Source organism: Battus philenor, unplaced genomic scaffold (genome assembly GCF_028537555.1).
Source record: "Battus philenor isolate CCGP_79_NKW_IND1 unplaced genomic scaffold, ilBatPhil1.0.hap1 SCAF_29, whole genome shotgun sequence".
In the NCBI taxonomy this organism is placed as follows: Eukaryota; Metazoa; Arthropoda; class Insecta; order Lepidoptera; family Papilionidae; genus Battus; species Battus philenor.
In genome coordinates this window covers 761,642-785,787 of record NW_027181692.1, presented here as the reverse complement: position 1 = coordinate 785,787, position 24,146 = coordinate 761,642, and the positions used below count along the sequence as shown (strand labels likewise).

At 35.1% G+C, this 24,146-nt stretch overlaps 2 protein-coding genes across 2 annotated transcripts; one reads left to right on the top strand and one right to left on the bottom strand.

Moving 5' to 3' along the window:
* The first annotated feature begins 8,786 nt into the window (after positions 1-8,786).
* On the top strand, positions 8,787-9,980 carry LOC137926417 (piggyBac transposable element-derived protein 4-like). The gene is made up of 3 exons (XM_068770016.1): positions 8,787-9,100; positions 9,328-9,620; positions 9,928-9,980. Exons 1-3 carry the CDS (start codon positions 8,787-8,789, stop codon positions 9,978-9,980), a joined length of 660 nt encoding a protein of 219 aa, XP_068626117.1.
* A 421-nt stretch (positions 9,981-10,401) lies between these two features.
* Positions 10,402-17,877, bottom strand: LOC137926416 (RE1-silencing transcription factor-like). The gene is made up of 7 exons (XM_068770015.1): positions 17,818-17,877; positions 16,233-16,398; positions 14,011-14,243; positions 13,460-13,716; positions 12,689-12,809; positions 12,385-12,601; positions 10,402-11,012 (listed from the first exon to the last, which is right to left on the bottom strand). The coding sequence occupies exons 1-7, from the start codon at positions 17,871-17,873 to the stop codon at positions 10,473-10,475; spliced, it is 1,590 nt and encodes a 529-aa protein (XP_068626116.1). The 5' UTR covers positions 17,874-17,877; the 3' UTR covers positions 10,402-10,472.
* Between the last annotated feature and the right edge of the window lie 6,269 nt (positions 17,878-24,146).

The following is a 24,146-nucleotide window of genomic DNA, read 5'->3' as shown; positions in this document are numbered from 1 at the left end:
GACTAGCTTTCTAACCTATTTCTATATTTAAAATCCACAGGATGATTATTTATAGGTGTAAAAGGTTTAGATATAGGATATAGTTTAGATATAGGTTTAGATAGCGGAACTAGTTTCTTTAATAATTCTACTTTGTATTATGCCTAGCTTATGTCGGTAAAGCAGTGTTTGTTTCACCTTGACGCTCCATAGATGGCGCTGTCAACAACGGTGTTAAGCTCCTGTCTATTTCTATATTTAAAATCTACAGGATGATTAGTTATAGGTGTAGCAGCTTTAGATATCTGACGAAACTAGTTTCTTTAATAATTCTATTTAGAATAGTGCCGCCCTTATTTAATGTCGGTAAAGCAGTTGCTATTTAACCTTGACGCTTCATAGATGGCGCAGTTTACAATGGTGTTAGGCTCCTGTCAATTTCTATATTTAAAATTTACAGGATGATTAGTTATAGGTGTACAAGCTTTAGATATGTAACGAAACTAGTTTCTTTAATAATTTTATATTGTGCCGCGCTTGTCGGTAAAGCAGTTGCTGTTTAACTTTCATAGATGGCGCTGTTAATAATGGTGTTATGATGGCGTCCGTTGTGGTCGGTAAAGCAGTTGTTATTTGTGATGACAAAGTGATAAAAATGGCAGAATATAATTTTAAAGGGAATTGACAATTTAAATATTAAATTTAAATGTAGTTTCTTTGTTTTCAGAACAATGCATTGTTATTTATATATATTTATACCTATATATAGTCGTAAGAAATATATAGCTTATTCACTGTCTATTAATATACATCACAATAATAAAAAAAGAGTTTTTAAAATTCGTATAAATACATATAGAAATTAATTATTATTTATCTGTCCTATTATAATTTGTACTGCCTGAAGATTTAGCATGTGGCAATGAAATAGTTTCAGAACGATCCTTTTATACAGGATGATTGGAAATATGTGTAAAATCTCTAAAACATAACCTCTAACCCATCACCATGTATATTCGATATTAAAAAACAAAGTATTTTATTTATAGTGTGCTTCAATACATACGTATTTAATAATGAAGACCAGTGGGTAGACCTAGGTATCGCTGGATCGATCGCGTTGAGGCAGACTTGCGCGAATTGAATGTCAGCCAATGGCAGACGATGGCGCAAGATAGAGGAAAGTGGAAGTCTCTCGCTTCGGAGGCCAAGACCCACTTTGGGTCACTGAGCCAGCGGAGTAGTAGTAATAATGATATGTTCGGTATTTCTCTATGATATCCGATTGAAAGTAAACAATCTAATCTAGCAGATAGAAAAGTTGAAGTGGCAATGGGCAAGTCAAATAGAAGAATTGATGGTCGCTAGGTTCTTATAACTCTGGAGTAGAGATCACAGACAGGCTGCATAGGACATCCACCCAGAAAGATGTCCAAAGATGCTGCAAGCAGAACCTTTCTATCCAATCTTTTTAGAAATTCACTAGCTGATCCCGCAAACGTTGTTTTGCAAAAAAAAAATATTTTTAATTTTCAATTTAAAAATAAGGGTTGATCGTAGAGGGGTGAAAATTTAGGGTTGTAAGTATTTTTGTATGTTGTATCATAAAAAAATAAAAACAAAAAATTTTGTCAAAAAAAAAAAATTAAGGGTGAAAAACTAGATAATAGCCGATTCTCAGACATACTAAATACGCATATAAAATTTGGTAAAAATCGGTCAAGCCGTTTCAGAGGAGTTCAAGTTCGAACACCGTGACACGAGAATTTTATATATTAGATTAACCCTTTCCACTCCAATGTCGAGTGTCACTCGACACTGATTTTGTTCCACAAGCTCCACTGTCGAGTGATACTCGACATGGTGTAATACTTCTTTTTGCGGAAAAATTTAAAACGGGAAAGATTTTTAAAGCGTGCGTGCGTGGGTACGTAGCAAGCTTTTTAAAAGAATAGAAGGTGCGAGGGCAGAATGGGAAAACTTATACTAAAACCAACGTATTTATGCGAGAAAGTTGAGGGGCAAACTGACATGCGCTCCGCGTCAAAATCGTACCGAGACTGGATCCCGCGCCGGCGCAGCCGCTGCACTGAGTGAGCGGGGTTGCGCGGGCGACGGCGGGCCGTGACCTACATAGCCGGCCGGCAAGCAAATGTCGCAGCTAGACTGCTAAAATAAATGTTGCGTACAATGTCAGTTTGACCCTAGAATATTTATTTATTGAATACACATAAACAATTACAAGTAGATATAATTTAAATTAATTTAGGTGTTTAGGTTTATGTAAATAAAATCTTTTGTATTAAAATAAATGTAAATAAAAATTTTGACAAATAACAATTTAAATAAAGTGACTAGTGTTAGTGAGATCACTACATTTTTGTTACTAAAATGTTTGAATCGCGAATGAACGAAACATATTCTAGAATCGCAGGATACTATAATTCAATTACATTTTATCGATGCTACATAACAGCCTTGGAGTGGAAAGGGTTAAGGAAACTTTTAGAGGATTATCTAAATGTGTTTTATGATAGATTAACCATCTCACTGCACCAATCCCCCAACATTTACTAAAGAATTATAATTAATCTATCTACATTGGATCATCTAGAGCAATGTTTCCCAACGTGCCCACGCCCCACAGGGGGCAGCTTGATTGTTATCGAGGGGCAACTTGAAATTGAACTCGATATTAGTGTTTACCCTTATCGCTTTAATGCTGAAATGATATATGTTACATAGGGGAGTGTAAGTTTTAGAAACGCTTAGGTGGAGCATGGCGCAAAAAAGGTTGGGAAACGCTGATCTAGAGGGACAGCTCGTGTCATAAATCTACGAGGGTTCCAAACGCATCCTAGTCTAAGACAATATATAATTAAAACAGATTTGAGAAAGCGACCAAACAAAACCTTGGTCAGAAAAGGATCAATATTTAGCCACTTTTGCACATGCAGTGGTAGTCGTGCAACAAACATGCTTTGGCACTGATCGGTGTAACATAACTCCTGAAGATGCCCCGTGGAGGGGTGAAACTCGTGTGGAGTGATTTAACGGTGGTAGTTGTGTAATTCGCATTGTTTGCCGCATACGCATTTATCAGCGGGCTGGCGGGCGGTGCACTTTGTTGCACGACTACCGCTGCATGTGCGGAAGTGGCTAAATATTGATCTGTTTCTTACTTAGAATGGACTTCCGCAAAATAACGCCTGATTCCATTAAAACCTTGGTCGTCATTTCAAAATCTTTATTCAGTTCTCTATGATCTATCTAACATTAGCATTACAAATATATGCCCAGTTGTGGGAAATCAAACAATTTAATTTCATGTCATCATAATATATTTGAGAAGAATGTCCAGCATCTTCCATACAAACACCGCAGTGGCACACACATTACAAATATACATTCAAACCATTGCCATGACTAATTACATCAATCTTGGTCAGAATAAATTAAGGGGAATTCCCACTTTTAGTTCATGTTACACTTAATCTACCATCAATGATTATATGTATATTTCAAAATAGTCAAATTTGACATTTAGTTCATATAGCAACACATTATACAAGCTATAGGGCAGTATTTATTAAAATGGAACCCACAATCCACAGGTCGGACAAGAATCATATGGAGGTCATGTCATGTTCATCATCTACAGAGAGACGGTGACTTGCTCGTGCTCTATAGAATGTCCATCACCACAAATAAGGCCCCACTGTCCCACAGAGCATACACCCCAATATACGAGAACCTATTGAAGGTTGTACCCTCTCTAAGAATCCCAACAATCCACAGCCTACACAAGGGATCACATAATGCACAAACATAACCCATCTTTTCTATTGAATGAGAATTAGATAGATTTAAATAATAAATCATCTTAAAAAATTTATTATAAAGGAAAATTAGGAGAAACCTCGCTTTATAGGAAGTATATATATATTGGGTTATTCGGAAAGTTATTTCGTTTACATATAAGTCGCATTATCACTACATGTTTTGACAGCTGATACAGCAAGGCTTATGTGTGAATAAATTCAATTGATTGTATGCAGTAGTTTTTGGTCGATGCCCTTCTAAATATGAAGAGCAATGAGCAGCATTTTCGTCATATTTTACTTATGTACTATAGAAAAAGTAAAATTACATTAATTAAATATATCATACAAAGATCATCTTTCGTTTTCACCACAAAAAAAAACGAAATTACTTTCGGAACAACCCAAAATATTATATATATATATATATATATATATATATATATATAATGAAGTTCTTGAAACGTTTATGTATGTATTATTGATAGATATGAAACACTGCCCCAGAGTTTGCCAATATATCATACAAAAAAAGTTTGCACAATTATCATACCAAATATAGTGATTGTTGAATGTACAAAATCTATTATAATACTATAGCAACACATCCCACTGTGTGGCCATTCGATTTGGTAGTATACAAACATTACATAAACAAAAATCAACCTTAAGACTATAGGACAAGCTTTACATTCGCCAAACACAGGTTGTCCCATAAATCAACGTCAAAACGTAGGTAGTTTCAAAATTAAATATGAATTAAAATGACTCCAAATCCTAACTTTTCTATACTTATCTCAATTTCATCTCACATTTCTTTAAACTACAGACGAAATTGCGCACTTTGTGTCGGATTTCAAAACAAAATTGTAAGTTTTGTTAAATCTAGAACTAAATTATTTCTACCCCAGATATTAACAGACTTTCTAGATTTCTGGTTTTAGTCACTACAAGGTTAGATCCTGCCTACTTTGGTTTGCTGAAGTATTAGCGGATTTCTGTTTGACCTTGATTTATGGGACAACACTATATACTGAATTATTCGTGTATAATATATATGTATATATGAGTGTGAGTATAATATATATATATATATATATATATATATATGTGGGTGAGTGTATATATATACATATAGACATAGGCATTTGTTGTGGTACAAGCCAAGCAACAGAAATGTTATTAGTAAACCCAACTTAACAACATAATAGAACTAACTTGAATTGGACCAGGGTTTGGTAAACATATACAAAATTATCAAATATAAGAAAAATAAAGTCTAATGGGAACAACTGTGGTTTTGTACTGGAGACCAGACATTCACTCATTAGATGAACAGACCATCTTGTTATCTAAAGATGTTAAATGCAGTTTTCCTCTTTCCGGTTCTATTGGGAATCTACAGGATCTGAAGATGTTAAATCCAGTTTGCCTCTTTCCGGTTCTATTGGGAATCTATAGCATCGGAAGATGTTAAATACAGTTTGCCTCTTTCTGGTTCTATTGGAAATCTATAGCATTGGAAGATGTTAAATTTAGTTTGCCTCTTTCCGGTTCTATTGGGAATCTATAGCATCTGAAGATGTTAAATGCAGTCTGCCTCTTTCCGGTTCTATTGGGAATCTATAGCATCGGAAGATGTTAAATACAGTTTGCCTCTTTTCGGTTCTATTGGGAATCTATAGCATCTGAAGATGTTAAATGCAGTCCGCCTCTTTCCGGTTCTATTGGGAATCTATAGCATCGGAAGATGTTAAATACAGTTTGCCTCTTTCTGGTTCTATTGGAAATCTATAGCATTGGAAGATGTTAAATTCAGTTTGCCTCTTTCCAGTTCTATTGGGAATCTATAGCACCGGAAGATGTTAAATTCAGTTTGCCTCTTTCCGGTTCTATTGGGAATCTATAGCACCGGAAGATGTTAAATGCAGTTTGCCTCTTTCCGGTTCTATTGGGAATCTATAGCATCTGAAGATGTTAAATGCAGTTTGTCTCTTTCCGATTCTATTGGGAATCTATAGGCTCTGAAGATAGTACATGCAGTCTGCCTCTTTCCGGTTCTATTGGGAATCTACAGGATCTGAAGATGTTAAATTCAGTTTGCCTCTTTCCGGTTCTATTGGGAATCTATAGTATCGGAAGATGTTAAATTTAGTTTGCCTCTTTCCGGTTCTATTATAAATCTATGGGCATGGCATGTCCAGTAGTGAACAAATTGGGTTAACTATCACATTCCCTTGCTTGACTTTAATATATTTTATATAACTATATTTATTTGAATGATTTTATTACATTGTGGGTGTACAAATTTATCTTAAGCATTACATACAAAACAAGACAGTTCAATTCAATCTTAATGCTTACAATCAAAATCAGAATTTTATACAATTCCATTTTTTTGCATAAATATCTAGCTATATATACTTTTAAATTAAAGTTACATTTTAATATCAAAATTTAACTAAATCAAATTCTTAACCCGCACTGTAAAATGACCGAAATGTAGCCATTTTTAACATTCTTATATAAATACATCAAATACCCAGTGATGTCCTAAACTTATAGTAACTTATAAATAACATACATACAACACGGTGTTGCAAACTATATATATATATATATATAAATATATATATATATATATATATATATATATATATATATATATACATATATGCCAGACAGATATCAAATACACCCAGCCAACAATGCGACAAGAGTCCAAAATCACAAATAAATTTCTTTGCTAACATAAGAACTTTAGTAATTAAATTCAAATCAAATCAAAATGAAGTTTACAATTATATATAAGAATGCCACATGTAAAAATGTAACCACATGTAAACACATATTTACTTTTCATTATAACTGCTCAAAACAATCATCTGACCGTTGAAATCTGTCAGACATATATATTATAGATATAATTATTAGTATTGCTATCAAAAATATATATATAGATAATATATATATAAGGGGTTGGCCAAGTGCCTTGATGATGCGAGCCAATTTTTGGTTATTTGAAATTTTTAGTGAACCGCAAATAAATGTTTTATAACAAAAATATAGAATATATGCATTGAAATTAGATACTAGTGATTTTAAAATTAGTTTCGACAGAGGAGTTACTATTTTTTAAATATAATTACATAAATATGAAAGTTGTACTGTACCCGGGGATAAATATTGCAACATTGACCTTTAGAAAGAGACAATCTGCTAATTTAAGCTTCGCAGAGCACTATCTCTGTTGCACGATTGACAAAACGTCACATGGGTAGTGTGGGACAGAGATAACGCTCTACGAAGCCGAAATTAGCCGATTGTCTCTTTCCAAAGGTCGACAAATAATATTTATTTTACTGTACTCGGTTACATTTATTGCAAGCTACATATAATCCAAAACAGCCGTAGGTTGGCAACCCCTGATTATAAATAAATGAGCACAATTCTTAATTATTAATGGTAATGTTTGGGACAGGAATTTCAAGTCGATTTTTGCAAAATTAGTCTGCAATTGTAACATATTTTGATTGAACCTTACAACATCCTGTGATTTAATACATTTCTTATAATTAACCCTTAATCAAATATTGGGAAATTATTTCCCACATGCCACTACTGAAATTTTTATGTTTTATTTCGTTTTTGGCAACTCTAATCAGTACCAACCTTAGGGAAAAATAATCGTACAGAATTTTTTAATTTTATTTATTTGCAACATTTTGTCTTAAGGCGCGAACTGTCATTGTATGTCAATGTCAAAAACACAGTTTGAAATATTTTGTGAAAAAATCGTTTCAAACGGAAGATTTAAAAGTTTTTGAAGAAAAAAATCTGGTAAGTGCATAAACACAATAATCTTGTAAACTAGACTTGTTTTCTGAATGTTTCTTACGGTTTTTGGGCTCGCAGCATTGATATTTGTTGTATTTTCTTAGGTTTAATTATGTGGGAAATTATTTCCCATTGTTTGTTCCTGCATTTGAAAAATACCAATTTCTATATATACAATAAATAATTTGTCTGTTGCACTATATAAGTACCTAAACAGGTATAGTTATTTATAATTTTATCTAACTTACACAAAATTGTCAGCGAGTAACTCATATATGGAGCTTTCTCGAGAGTTATGACTGCGTTTGTGTGATTTCTCACTTGATTTTTATAACTATTATATTTTAGAACTATTTGTAATGCTCAGACTACCAAGTTAGTTTAGACTTCCTTTTATTTGTTTTAGCTATCTAAATATGGACGCTAAAAAGTTACAAAAAGTTCTACCAAAGAAAAAATTGGAGGAGGTGGTGCAAAATTTAGACAACTTGTCTGATTTATCAGCCTCAGATTCTGAAGATGACTCATGCTATGTCAATAGCATTCATTCTCCATCCGATACTTACCTCAATCAGCTTGACGATAACCTAATTGAACAACGTCTTGAATATATCTTCGGCTTCAAATCGAATGAAGATAAACAAGAAATGCCTACTATACAAGCCCAACAGATTTCAACGGATGCCTTACTGACAGCCTTAGGAGAAACATCTCATATCACAAACTCACCAACAACAGACAGTCCTTTGCTAACTTACTTAGATACAGAAAATGACGAATGTAATATACAACTTCAAGACATTCACGCATTTGAAGTTCAGCAAGACTTAAATGTCATTGACGTTCCCATGGAAGAGTTTTTGGCAGACTGAAACTAACAACGAAATACGCAGAGATCGTTCTAAGCCAAGAGTATAGGAGACCAAATCCGAAACCCATGATATTCCCGTTTTTGAAAAACGTTTTAAACCCAAGGCGAATGACACGCACAAAACTTCACCACTAAGTATTTTTGAACGGCTTTTTCCTGATGAACTGATTGTTATAATTGTGGAACAAACAAATAGATACGCATATCAGAAAAATAGCAACAATTGGCAACCAGTAACTCAACAAGATATTAAGGCGTATCTAGGAGTTTTAATCCTCATGGGCTTAAATCCTCTGCCGGACATGGAACTGTACTGGTCTTCAGATCCTTTTTATTACAACAAGGAAATTGCCCAGGTTTTCCCAATCATAAGGTTTAAAAAAATTACGGAAAATCTCCACTTAAATGATAATGAAATGGAACCACCAAGAGGCTCTTCTGAATACGACAAATTATATAAACTGAGACCCCTCCTCACAGTACTGAACAAGGTTTATCAGAGAGAAGCATTTAATTCTGAAGTACAATCAATTGATGAATGTATGGTGAAGTTTAAAGGTCGAAGTTCGTTAAAGCAATATATGCCGAAAAAGTGATGCAAAAACCGGGTACTTGTACCAATTTGAAGTTTATACTGGAAAAGGCGACAGCACGGAAAATGAAGGATTAGGATACAATGTTGTCATGAAACTCTGCAGTAGTGTACCAAAAAATACTTTAGTCGCATTTGATAACTTTTTTACAAGTTGTAATCTTATAGAAGATCTATATGATAAAAAGATTTATGCAGTAGGGACAGTCACATGCAATATGCAATAGAAAAGATCTACCTGATATAATAAAGAAAAAGCAACCAAAACCATTGCGATTGGAAAAACATCAGTTTGCAGCTGTTACTGCAGAGCCAATCACAGCCATTAAATGGCTTGATACGAAAGAAGTCGCTATACTTACGACAGCCCATCAGCCACTAGATACAATGCTTGTAAAGAGGACCCAAAAGGATGGTTCTAGAGCAGACATTCTTTGCCCGAAAGCAATTGCTTCGTATACACTTAGCATGGGTGGAGTTGATCTATTCGATCATTTTAGATCATCGTTTCCAATAAGCTGTAAATCACGAAAATACTGGATGAGACTTTTCTTTTTTTTGTTCGATGCATCCATAATAAATGTATATATTACCTACAACTATACACATGTTGCGACCCTTCACGGACACCGAGAATTTAGGTTACGCTTAGCACGTGCCCTAATAGATAATCACACAACACGGAAAGGTAAAGCACAAACAGGTGTACTTTTTAAAAAAGATAAGAAAGGGGGTAGGTTTGGCGTGCCAGACGAAATTCGTTTATTGAATGTGGGCATACACTTGCCAGAAGAGACTAATACTTACAAAAGGTGTCGCTTATGCAGTACCAAACAGAAAGAACAGAGAACAAAAATACAATGTTCCGCCTGTGGAATAGCTTTGTGTGCTGAAAATTGCTTCAAACCTTTCACACTGTTCCACCTCAATAATATTATTTTTCTTAGTAATTAAGTTTCAGTTTATATTAAAACTATATATCATTCCTAACGTTGTTGTTTCATTTTATAACTTTATTCACTCCTATTACAGTATTTTTTTCAATTTTATTATATAAGACAAAAAAGAAACAAGTAAAGTAGGAGCAACTTACATGTATAGAACTTGTAGTAAAAATATATCAAAAGTTGAGAGCTATTCCGGATAATGGGAAATAATTTCCCACTGCAAAACCCCTATTTCCCCCCTTTTTATAAAAAAAAGGAGTTGTTTTTTGAAATCTACGGCACCCACTTACCTAAAAGCCGTGACCAGATTTCAAATTACTCGAAAAATAAAGTTTGTTTGATTAAGGGTTAATATAGTTTTTAACATGAAACTATAGGATGGAGTGACATATAGCCCTGATTATAAAGCGACCTATTTAAACCACTCACTTTTGATGTTTTCTCATCTTGTGCCTCTTCAGATCTGATTTCCTCTTGGTGATATAGTCGCAAAGTCTGCACGAATACACTTTGTCATTGCAATGACGAACATGACGAGTGATATGACGCTTATGTTTGGCCTTGTATCCGCATTTATCGCACTTGAAATCACTGCATATATCGTTTACACTATTGTGACAACTCTCATTGACACTTTCATGGCAATTCTCACTGACAATTTCGTGGCAAATTTCACTGACACTTTTGTGGCATTTATCACTGACGTTATGGCACTTATCACCGACACTCTCGTGACACTTGAGGTGGTATACCAGGCTCATGCGGTGACGGGCGCGATACTGGCAGAGGTGGCACTGGAAGCGACGCTCCTCCTGATGGCGTTTCTTGTGGCGCGTGTACTGCGTCTTGCTGGATGTCGTGTACTCGCACTTGGGGCACGCAAGGATCACTGTAGAGTGGGACAGCATGTGCTTCTGGTATTCCACCTTCTCCGTTGTCCTGTACGAGCATTGCAAGCAGTAATACTAGAACAGAGATGAGAGTTGAGTTGATATTTATAATTATTACTCGGGCAAGAATAAAAAGTGTGTAGCGAAATAATCACAGTTGTCAAAATGCTTTCGCTTATCTGTCAATCCATCGGTCTACGCATGCGCAATAACTTATGACGGCGGCGTATGATTTGTAGGCGGTTGTCTAAACCGCGTCTCACGCCGAAAAATATGAAATATAATAATGGCGAACGGCGTCAAGTGACATATGTGTTGTTGTTTGTGAATTTGTATTAAATCTTCAGTGCTGTGATGGAATATGTAATTAAATACTATCTTATATCAATTTTGAATCAATGTTTTATATGTACAAGTGAGTGATGAAAGTTTTATGTAAAAATTATTTCATGCGCATCAAAAATAATTTATTACGGCGTTGGTGTGTCTGAAGATGTAGGCGGATGACTTTTAAAATAAACTGTGTCTATCTTTCATCCTAGCGTTTTAATTTTTGTGCTCCAGCTCGTTAGGTGTTGTCTCTAACATTGCCTACCTAACCTGTTAAACTCCACCACAACTGGTGACCCCGACGTGATTTGAACACGCAGCCTTCTGATCTGGAGCATATAAATTTATAAATCGTCCACAGCTGGGCTTATACGGCTTAACTCGTTGCTGGCTTTGACTGACATGTTTAACTAGAGTTTAAGAGAGTAAATAAAATTTATTTACGATTTCTCTTTTAATATTGTTTAATAGACATATTCCATAGTTTATTATTTTGATTAATGTTTATTACACAAGAAAGAAAATATCTTTTGTATAGCTTTTAAATAAGTATTGAATTGAACATGCCTATGGTCCCCTGAGCAACTGTGATCTGGCCAACGAGGAGTTCAGTGTCGCATGGAGGCCGCTTCTAAACAGTCTTATTGGAAATCTTATTGGTAATCTTAAAATTATTGTGATGATGCTTATGGTGATTATTGTGATGATGGTGTTCATTGTGATAATGATGATGATCATTGTGATTATTGTTACGATGATGACGGTCGTGATCATTTTGATGATTATGAAGATGGCGATTGTGATGATGATGGTAATTAATGTGATGTTGATGAAGGTGTTCATTGTAATTATGACGATGGTCATGACTGTCATTATGATGGTGATTATTGTGACGATGATGAAAGTGATTATTGTGTTTATGGTAATCATTGTCCTGATGATGGTGGTTATTGTGATGATTAATGTGATTGTAGTGATGATAATTATTGTGATAATGGTAGTGGTGATGATTGTGTTAATTATAGCGGTGATTATTTTGATAATGATGATGATTATTCAATGTATTCAAAGTTTGTAATCAACACCAATTGTACCTAAATACAAGATTTAATAATACCTCATATATGCCAAACCCGTTCTTCCTGTAAAAGGGGTTGGGAGCTCGTTTCCTGGGGCGAAGCTCCCTGGGGCTCCGGCCCGGGCTGAGCAGCGACACGAGAGGCACGTCGTCCTCGTCCGTCGCGTCAGAAACCTCAACCGTCTCGATGTGGGGCTCCTGTATGATCACGTCGTCTTCATCGCTTGACGTCAGCAAGCTGATCGGTTCCTCATGACTGGAAATTACAAGATGATCTGAACACTATACTCTGATGTATATGGAGGACGTAAGAATTTTAGCAAGATGTTGAACCAGTACTTACTGGCCAGTGTCCTCGTCGCGGTCAGGGAGCAGAAGGTCGTTGGGGTCCAGTTCCACCTGGACGCTCTCCAGTAGCATCAGACAGTCGCGAGGACTCCCCGGGCCTGCAGTCGCTTGATGCTCTGTGGACATAATCAATATATGAGAAGTTTCTTACTCGTGTTCTTTTTCGATATGGACAGAGTTCAATCTGTACTTCCTTTCTACCATGGTTCTTCCACCATTCAGCAAAAGAGAGTGAGAATTAAGTATAAATAGATATTCATTAATAATAGTATAAGATATATTTTGCTTGATTACATCCAAACACAGAAACAAGGAAATTCGCTGAGTAACCTCGGTCATTGATTTAACTTGAAGAATTACTCGTTTTAAGTGGCAGTGACAAGAAGCTCTTGCTTGTTTATACAGGATGATTGTAAATAGGTGTAATAGTTTTAAAGCTTTTTTTCTAGCTTTACATTCACCTAATTAAAGCTCCATGATGACCGATCCGCTGCCCACATCTAGTAACTTCCCATATCCTTGACTATGTCGTCTGTCCACCAAATGGGGGGGGGGCTACTCCCACTGTGTCTACCGACTTATGATCGCCACTCAAGAAAGCCTACTGCCACTTTAGATGAGCAATACAGAGTTATAAATTGCTAAACTTTACAACCAACCGGAGGTATTTGATTTTAATTTTTATAAATGTGAAGATTCACACATTTTCTAGAATGTTCTAAAGGAATACAATTTATAGAAGGGGAGTAAAAATAATCATGTATACCCTGGTCCACAGCGACTTCAATGAACACGGGCTGTGGCTCTGTATGATTTGATAGATCGATCACATTGCTACTGTCATCCGCTGTTTTATCTCCATTCTTTATGACCTCCTCACTCAACTTCTCCTTCTGCAACTCCTCCGTCTGTCTCTCCGCTACTTCTTTATTCTGCTTTATATAGTAGTATGTCAATATATCTTCTATATCATCTTTTTCTATCGCAGAACCTGTTTGTTGTCCTTGTTTGATTTCGTTTGTGCTGAAATTTGAAAAATAGAAGTCTTAGGAACTACAATTTATATTTAGGTCATAGAAAAAAAAGATTCTTCTAGATTGAATTTATACTGTGTATAATATTTAATATAAACATATAATGTTTTGGCTTTTGAAAGGTGCTTAAGATAGACTATTTGAAAAAATATTATATATAAATTCCAAAAAAATTTATTCAACATGTAAATGATTTTATTCAACATGAAATGATGCCGGTAGGCCTTACCATACTTTGGCTTTTCACACAATACCATAGTAATAACTGAACTATATACATTACCTTTCTGATAATTTATTGGGGACTTCCCCCGCATCTGCCTCTTGTCTATGGTCCTTATCAATGTGATTTGACTCCATTTCCATTTCGGAATTTTCATCGCCATTTTCTTTTGAATTTCCATTATGATTTTGATTTATTTCAACTCTACTGTTATCGGTTTCTATGTTATCTGTTTTTTTGTGATTATTCGAAGGATTTTGGGAGTTTTGATTTGACTTTTGTGATGTTTCATTCTGAAATAGTAACATATAAACATATGATATCTGAAGATGTATGACATAGCATTTAAGGCTTCATAGGCGACGGAAGGCTTGTGCTCGGTATTTTCTAGCGAGATCTATTCAGGAATATTGAAATCCATTGACGAAATTAACCGACATAGCTCACAGGATTGGCAGGTTGAAATGGCAGTAGGCAGGCCATATAGCGCGTGAACCGAAGGCTGCTAGAGGAATTTGGTTTTTGGAGTGGAAACAAAAAACCAGCAAGCCAGCCGCACCAACAGTTCTATTGGAAATCTATGGGGTGGTCGATGTTCAGAAGCTGTCTCCGACCAAGGTCCCTGACGTAACTTAAAGAATGGCTCGTCTGAAATGACAGTTGACAGGGTACTTAGTGCGTGGAACAAATGGCTGCTGGGATATTAAGGTTCTGGAGTTGAAATATAGAACCAGGTAATGAAGGACCTATGAATGAAGACCACGTATAACCAGTTATATTGGGGTTCTATGAGGTGGCCAATGTTCAGCAGCTGTCTCTGGACAAGTTCACTGACGTAGCTTAAAGAATGGCTCGTCTGAAATGACAGTTGACAGAGCATATAGTGCGTGGAACAAATGGCTGCTGGGATATTAAGGTTCTGGAGTGGGAATATAGAACCAGCTAATGGAGGACCTATGAATGCAGACCACGTATAACCAGTTATATTGGAAATCTATGGGGTGGTCGATGTTCAGCAGTTGTCTTTGGTCAAGGTCACTGACGTAGCTTAAAGAATGGCTCGTCTGAAATGACAGTTGACAGAGCATATAGTGCGTGGAACAAATGGCTGCTGGGATATTAAGGTTCTGGAGTGGGAATATAGAACCAGCTAATGGAGGACCTATGAATGCAGACCACGTATAACCAGTTATATTGGAAATCTATGGGGTGGTCGATGTTCAGCAGTTGTCTTTGGTCAAGGTCACTGACGTAGCTTAAAGAATGGCTCGGCTGAAATGACAGTTGACAGGACACACAGTGCGTGGAACAAATGGCTGCTGGGATATTAAGGTTCTGGAGTTGAAATATAGAACCAGGTAATGAAAGGCCTATGAATGCAGACCCCGTATGACCAGTTATATTGGAAATCTATGGGGTGGTCAATGTTCAGCAGCTGTCTCTTGCCAAGGTCAACGACGTAGTTTAAAGAATGGCTCGGCTGTAGCGGCAGTTGACAGGGTACTTAGTGCGTGGAACAAATGGCTGCTGGGATATTAAGGTTCTGAAGTGGGAATATAGAACCAGCTAATGAAGGGCCTATGAATGCAGACCACGTATAACCAGTTATATTGGAAATCTATGGGGTGGTCAATGTTCAGCAGCTGTCTCTGGTTAAGGTTACTGACGTAGCTGGAGAGTGGGTATATATATGTTGGTTGGGGCAGAAAGGTCCTCGAGTGTCAACCACCAACCCGTACATGCAGACATATGGGGAAGTGAATCACGCAGGCGAATAATAGATGTTTTTAGATATTTTTTAAACACTTTATATATATATACAAACCGGCCCATCGCCATCTTCCCAGCGTATGCCATAATTCAATCCTACTCTTCATTCATTCATCAATCAATCGCTCACTTCCTTCACTCTTACGTTCCGTTCCCACATATATATCTATTATATAAAATTCTCGTGTCACGGTGTTCGAACTTGAACTCCTCCTAAACGGCTTGACCGAATTTTACCAAATTTTATATGCGTATTCAGTAGATCTGAGAATCGGCTACTATCTATTTTTCATACCCCTAAGTGATAAGGGTGGTCCACCCCTAAATTATTTTTTTATTTTTTAGACAATTTTTTTGGTTTTTATTTTATTATGATACAGCATACAAAAATACATACAACCTTAAATATTCACCCCTCTACGATCAACCCTTATTTTTTTTTAAATTAAAAACTTTAATTTTTTTGCAAAACAACGTTCGCGGGATCAGCTAGTTACATATATATAACTCACCTGAGATACAGGCAACACTTTAGGTTTTAACCGAACCTTCCCTCTGACAATACCATAGTCATCCGGGTGAAAATGAGCACTGCACACCATGGAGTTGTATGTCAGTTTCCCATTCACCTTGATGTTCTCCAACCATTTCTTGCATCGTGTCTTACTATTGGGGAATCTGGAATAACATATATATACATAAGTTTTTTTTTTTTAATTTAGAACAATTATAAGACATCACTATTGTGAATACACCAATACCTCACTTCGCGTTGTAGTTACGTTCCAAAAAATAAAACACGACGCAAATTGAAACGCCGCAAAGTGAATTAAGATTTTCTATAGCAGACCGTGTAAAGATCGAAAATAGGTTCCAGGGTTACGAAAAAAGAAAATTGAAAAAAGTAAACATTTAAAAAGCAAAAATAATATAACTCTGCCAATAAATAAATTGGAATAATATTTACCTTTTTTGTAACCAGAAACAACACGTATAAATATATAAAAATTTATAATTCTCTTTTAAAAAAAGCACAACACACTACATTACAACACACTAAGTAATTGAAACTGAACTCTTAAAATTAACAAAACAAAGTGAAAATAAAACTGTATTCAAATTGCGTTGATTTTCAGTGAGAAAGGGAATCCCCGAGTTTTGATGGCATGGCGCAATTTGAAACAAAAGTGCTGCCATCTTTTAGAAAAAAAATTCCAAAAAAAATTAAGGACTCGAACCCAAAACAACGCAACCTCGAAAATCTAACGACGCACAGTGAAAATTAGTGCTAATTAAGCAGCGATGCATCTTCGGAAAAAACGCGAAAAGATAAGACGCAAAGCAAGGTATTGGTGTACTCTGAAAGAGTAATATATCTTTTGACTTAGTTTCATATGGAATTGTACACCTTGACCTAAAAAGTCAAAGTCAAAATTATCTTAATAAAACTATCGATGCTGAATTGTCTAAACCAGTGTCTCCCAACGTGGACCAGTGTGGGCCCCATAGGGGGGCAAATTGACAATGGACTTCAACACAAGTTTAACCCTGAAAAAGGCTTAGATGAGGCATGGCACAAATAAAGTTGAGAAACACTGATCTTAATTGTCTTCATACCAAATATCAACGACCCTGGAAATCCGGATAATTCCAAAAGATACCAGGCAAGTATGTTGCTAGAAGCTATCATCGTCAGAGCATCGAAAAGGGGAATTCCACAGAAATATAATTGTTTACATATCAGCCAAAAGAGGGCGCTGTACAATAATTCTGAAGGCGTTATTTTTATAGATGGTTTGATGGATGGAAAGGTTCCTACCCAGTAGAAGGTCTAACGTCATTTAGAGAGCAATGTTGAGGGCTATGAGAAATGAGGAGATCTGGAGAAGAACCAAGATCACGGAGGTAGCTTGAAGAATTGCCTATCTGAAGTGGCAGTGAAGGCACATCGCTCGTGCAACCGGTGGAGCCGAAAGATTTTCCATCGGTGACCATTAGCAGGTAGGCGCCGTGGGTACGCACCAGGTAGACCAAAGATATATAGTCACGGGAAATCACTGAATGCGAGCATTCATATTTTGAAATATAAAGTCTTACCTGAAATATACAACATCTTTGGCATCACAACCTTCGACACAGCAGGACATCACCATATCTCTCGAACTGAAACAATAAACAATTATTATTATATTACATTGGATGTCCACAGGTAGACCGAGGACCTGTTAAAATCATCGGAAGACTGAAAACAAAATGCTTCCAATTGTTTCAAAATCTATGGTGAAGATGTCAAGTAATGGAGTTCCTTTGGCAGAAATAATGCTGATGATAACACTTCTATGACAAATATGAATGTAAATGTACCAAGAAATGCTACATCTGTGGAGAGACGATTGGCACAGCTAACTTTGAAGATATAGGAGGAGAATTTAGTCTTTCAGCAGCAAGAGCGCAGAAAAAGTCAAAATGAACAAGCGACCCATCAACTTTCTGAAAGGTGACTCATAAATATATAGAATACTGTGATCAAAAACTAAGTTGTAATTTGTATATGATGTGTAAATTCTTTATTTATTCTTTTAAATTAATTTCATCACCTTCAATGTAATCCCCGTCTGATATTATGCACTTTTGCCAACAATTTATCCAGTTCTGGAAACTACCAGAACAGTCTTTTTCCAGTATAGTCTTCAAGACCTTCGGTTTTTATCTATACAATTGTTTCAAAACTGCGACCCTGCTTTGGCTGTTTGAGTTTGCTGAATAGCCAGCTGCAGAGCTAAATCAGGCAAATACAGTTGTTATGGAATGTGATCAGTTGAGTTTTTTGTCAAGAAAAGTTGTGAAGAACCAATGCCATATGACATCAACCAATTGAGACACAAAACATCATTCAAATGGTTCAGGCTGAGCTGATATTAAAATTTTTGACAGACAGACGCTTGGCAAATGTTATAGGTAGTCCTACAACCATAGAAATAAAAATTTACCTACTTTCCTAATGGCTAGAGATTTTTAATAACAATTCCACCTTACTTTTTGATCTTAGCAGTATATATACAAACAAAAAACACACACATATGGTAAATAATATATTAGGTGGACCGCAAAGTAATATTGTTTCTGACAAAACATCTTAAAGAAAAACTGATGGATTTGTTACCGCTCCGGCATTGATTTTACTAGATGGCAAAAGGTTGTTGATAACGAAGTTGAACATATTGTTGATAAGAAATAAAAACTTGTTAAAGATGTCGTGTGAATTTAACTTAAGAAAGCAACATTACTTTCCGGTGTCCCTAGTAGAATCGCTTAGTAATGGCAGCAACATCCTTACTGAACTTGTTCCTTATTCCAATGAACATTGAAGAATACCAGGCAATATGGTATGCTCACTGCTTCATGGTACATTGTTAAGTGTTATGCAAATCTCAAGAAAATACTTAAAAATAGCATTTAACATATTCCATGGCACAGCAATTTTTGAAAATTTTCCATTCAAGCCACATGGGGCATATATGACCACCACACTTTAAAAATTAAAAGAAAATCTAAATTATATAAGAATATGACTTATATACCTTAAACTTTTTCATTACTGCAAAGCTATAATTAGTAAGAAAAAGTTATAAATTTTAATATGCATTACCTACATGTGTACACGATGTGAAGTTATCTATATTCTACCCTACAAATCATTTGTTTAAGAATCCTTTGTTTTTCAATGAGAACTGCAAATGGCCTGAATGGAAAGTGCAGCATGGGTTGCATGCGCCCCATATGGCAAGGAATGTACTAAAGTTCATTCTGGAAATTATACATTTGCCAAGTTTACATATCTCATTTGAAAAGCAGTCCCTGAATTATGAGGCATATGGTGTGAACATAATTGTGTCAAATAAGAAGCTCTGTTGGGAGACCTTGGGATGCCTGTGCTGAGTCGGTTTATTTCAAACCATATTATCAAAACCCCTGAGACCACTAGGCTGATCTATAACATTGTCAGTCTCTCAGCCTTGTAATTTCTAAGAGAACTTTATATTTCTATGAGTAGCATGTCTTCTCAGATCTTGTTAAAATTGAGATTAAAAAAGTAGTAAGCTGGCTCACTATTCCATACAGCCCAAGTATAGAACTTACTGCTTCCTTATTATCCAAGAATTATAACCCAAGTCTCATCAGGTTCAGTGTGATTTGGCTCCTACTAAGACTGCATACTTCATCTTTGATCACATTGTTGCCTTTTATCAGGCGAGTTGGTGGTCAAACCCAAACAAGAAAATATTTAAAAAAAAATCCAAATCATCATTAACATATCGGCCTTAGGACCTGCACTATTGGACACTGGTCTCCACAACCTATATCCTATAGGACTGCACGGAAGCCATCTGCATCCTGCACATTTCATTAATCTTAGATTGTCTGTTCACTTTGGAGGTGGATATCTTATACCATGCTTGGTCTTCACTCCAAAACAATAAGGCACCTGTTACCATCTGTTTTATGAACTATCTGACCCACTACAACTCAAATTTGCTTTATTATTTTCAGTTTTTTTTTTATATAGACTTAATTCCTGATTCAATCTTGTGGCTTTTAGAGCAACAGTGAGCTTGCCAAAGAAACCTGAAGTAAGAGACCACATTATCACTGTCACCTATTTGTCTACCTAATATTAATGACATAGTTTTTTCTGTGTTGTAGTCACATATTAGTTTACTTATATAAAAAGACCTTTTATAAATATAAATTTCTAGATATATTAAGTCACAAGAAATCATTGAATCTTGAGAAAAGACATTCATAAAAGTAGAAGTTGTATTTAAAAATCGTATATTTTTGACGTCAATACAACAAATTTATGTGTATTGGCTGAACTTCATGGAAATCAGTATAAACGATTTTAAAAAAGAAACAAAATTGAATGCAAATAAGGGGTATAAACACTTGTGGTTTTCTGTGCTGAAAATATTGAATACGTCGTTATTCTGGGATCGCATACGATTGGTATAAATGCGAAACCATTTATCGCTTATTGTTATAGACATAAGAATCATAATCCCTCAGCAACTGTCCTAAAAAGCGATCCAACTCAGTAAGCAATATTCAGAATAAGACGCGCCAATGATTTTAGCATCAAGTAAATATGTGAAAAAATACCTCGCATGTAAATCAAATGTCTTATAACTAAAAACCATTCGCTTCGTAAATATTTTCGCGCGCAAATAAGTAAACAATATTAAACGAACATAAATCACTTACAGCGGGTTGCGGTGCTTATGATGCCCGTGAGAGCTGCAGGATATCACGAAGATTGATCTTTCTAAAATATTTATTTTCCATGCTTTTCACACTTAAGACAAAAACCGGCGAAAATACTTCAGAATATAACAATAAAATAATAAGAAAAATATTTACAACCGATTGACTTTTTCAGACTTGTATGACAGTAATAGGGATGCGCCCTCACAAAACCAGTTCCGATTGAATCGATATCTGTTGATATAAATTCTCAATAATATTCGAATTTGTATAAAATATTTTTAAAGAAATTAAAATATATTTATTGTTATTTTCCTGTATTTTCTAAATTCTAAACATTATATACTTAGTCAAAACCGAAATAGATGTTACGATGATGATGAAATTTCTTTTCATGTTTATTGACGTAAAATCAAGAATAAATAAATTGGTCAAACTTTATTTACAAAGAAGAGTGATTTATGTGGTGATTTGTAGATTAAGTAATTTCTAGTGCTATAAAAATAATTCAATTATGTATAATATTAAATATCTAACTATATAATTAGATATTTTTCATTAAATATTATTAATAAAATAGTAATCACCTTAAGTACATGCACTACTAGATAGGAGTTCCCTGGACCTTAGTAAAGGGTCTATGACCATGCCTGCTCTGCCAAAAATAAGCGATAAATATAAAAAGAAAGTCCTGTGAACTTTTTATATAGGTCTTACCTAATACTACCTACCATGTGTAGTTTTTTTATTCTACTTACCTAGGTATAATTTTTGAAGGTATTGACAATTTTTGGAGTACCTGTGCGGTGGATTTTACATCTGAATACCGCTTTAATCCTTTTTTAGGTATAGAGGTCCTTAAATGTGACGATAGTTGTCTATCGAAAATTAAATAAAAGGCCGTTTTGTAAAGTAAACCACATACAATGCTTAACAGAATTATGTGGCTATTTATACATCTGCGGTAAAAATATCACAAAATGTTCCCATAGTCGCGGACTATGACAATTTTCATAGTTGGATTAAATACTAAATATTTTTATCGAATTTTGGGAACATGGTAAAAATTTAACTGCAAGGGATTCACCGGAACTAACTAATTTTTGTATGTCGTTTATGAGAAAGTCTAGGAACCTTCAGCCTCCAATGTGCAGAAAACCTTAATGCTTAGTATAAACAGACACCATCAGCTTCGAATTCAGGTAAACAGGAGTGAAATTAATATTATTAGAGAGAATAACAGACACCTTCAGGCCGTATAACAGTGTCCACGTGGTGGGAGCAATATCACGTCACACGAGACAAGATGCGATCGCAAAATTCATCAACTGGCGCACAATCTGAGGATGTCAATGTGGAGTAGGGATGAGGAAATGATCACAGGAAACGTAATTTTAAGAACTGAACATTGTAAAGGCGTCAGTTAAAATAATCAATACACCAATGATTTTTATAAAATATAAAAGTAATTATTTTACTTTAATTTATGGTAAAATAGTTTGCTAGTAACATGCAAAAATGTGGGCGACATTTTTTTTTTCGGAAATATTCAATGACATCTTAAAAATAGAGGCACGGACGCTAATGTCTGAAGTATAAAGACATTGTAAATGTCAATGAGAAATCATCATAATTTCAGAATTAGATTCGTCTTTTAAAATTAAATAAATCGTTTATAGCACAAGGTATATGTATATACAATAAAATTCTAGTCAATATCAGATCTGCTATTGGAAAGATCTAGAATCAATATTAAAGAAATATTTTTGAACAAAAGTATGTTATTGCATCCAAGAGCACTGCGCTGATGTCAATGCGCGGAGTTGTATGTAGTCACGCGCTTTGTGTAACTGTATTTGCAAAGAGCAACTGCTGAGCTTCTGCCTGTTCAGCAGAACTGTGTCGAGCTGATAGCTTGCTGTAGGGACGACAATGTCGACATTTTGCAAAGTGCTTGTAACAGCTTATTCAAATAAAGAATATTTTAATTTGATAGATTCCCAATAGAACCGTTTGAAAGCGTCCTGTCTTTACTCTAGAACCTTTAAGCCCTAGCGGACATTTATCATTACAAAAATATTAAAATGAAAAACAAAAATCAATTGTAAAAAATTTATTTCATTTTATTACTAATCACAAATCAACAAATATACTATATTGCTATATACAGTCTTATATTACACATAATTATATTTATTAAGGCTGGAAACAGCTTATACAGGATGATCGGTCATAGGTGTAAAAGCTGCCAATTAATGTATCGAACACCTGTATAAAAATCAATGATTTCAGAAATAATAACTCAGTGATAATGTAGGAAAAAAGTGTTTTAAAAATTAATATTACTACATATTAAAAGAAAAATATTGTTACTATCTGCCTCTCGCATATATAAAATATAAATAATGTAACATATTTAATGTATCTTTATACAGAGCAATTGAAAAAATATGTCAAAACTTCAAAGATCTTCGCTGACAAATAAACCAACTATACATTTGCCTCATAGCATTTACACCTATACTTAACACCCTGTATATTGCTTTAGAAATAAAAATTAATCTAACATTCAAAATGATCACTCTATACAGGTGATAAAGATTTTTGCTGACACTACACTCCTAGGCTTTTACAAGTATAACCAAACATCCTGTATATCATAATGTCAAGTCAGGCAAACATAGTAGATTGTTTGGCAGTATGAGCATACTTTAACGCATTATAGCTCTAAATGCAATAATATTTATTGATATATTACATATATAAATAGTCCGATGTTTCCGATTTCATTTCATATATTCTGATGAAAGATGTTAAGAATCTTGATATTTCCAAAGAGGTCCCCAGAGGCGTGATATCACATTATAGTGACTTTTGGGGCATTTTATGAAGCCATTGCATGACTTTAAACAAAAAGACGATGTAAAATTATTTATATTTTCATGAAAACATTAAGCATTCCATGAATTCACAGTGCGGGTGTAGTCTATCGCGGTTATCGGGGCTGACGCCTCGCATACCAGGTTTGGGATGGCCATCCTAACTTAACAAGTTATAAATGATCTTACTAATGTTGCTTTGAACGATTTGACACTGATTTTTACTCTATACAGATATAAATACTTCGACCAGATTACAAAATCTTTCACTCCAACCTCCACCGC

Excerpts from the sequence above, each read along its gene's own strand:
- LOC137926417 (XM_068770016.1), top strand. The coding sequence starts at position 8,787 with ATGGGCTTAAATCCTCTGCCGGACATGGAACTGTACTGGTCTTCAGAT. Across the intron at positions 9,101-9,327 it reads AAGCAATATATGCCGAAAAA|AAAAGATCTACCTGATATAA; the intron begins GTGATGCAAAAA and ends AATATGCAATAG. Across the intron at positions 9,621-9,927 it reads ATCATCGTTTCCAATAAGCT|TACCAAACAGAAAGAACAGA; the intron begins GTAAATCACGAA and ends TCGCTTATGCAG.
- LOC137926416 (XM_068770015.1), bottom strand. The coding sequence starts at position 17,873 with ATGGTGATGTCCTGCTGTGTCGAAGGTTGTGATGCCAAAGATGTTGTA. Across the intron at positions 12,602-12,688 it reads CGCGACGAGGACACTGGCCA|TCATGAGGAACCGATCAGCT; the intron begins GTAAGTACTGGT and ends TGTAATTTCCAG. Across the intron at positions 11,013-12,384 it reads ACGGGTTTGGCATATATGAG|TATTACTGCTTGCAATGCTC; the intron begins GTATTATTAAAT and ends TCTCTGTTCTAG.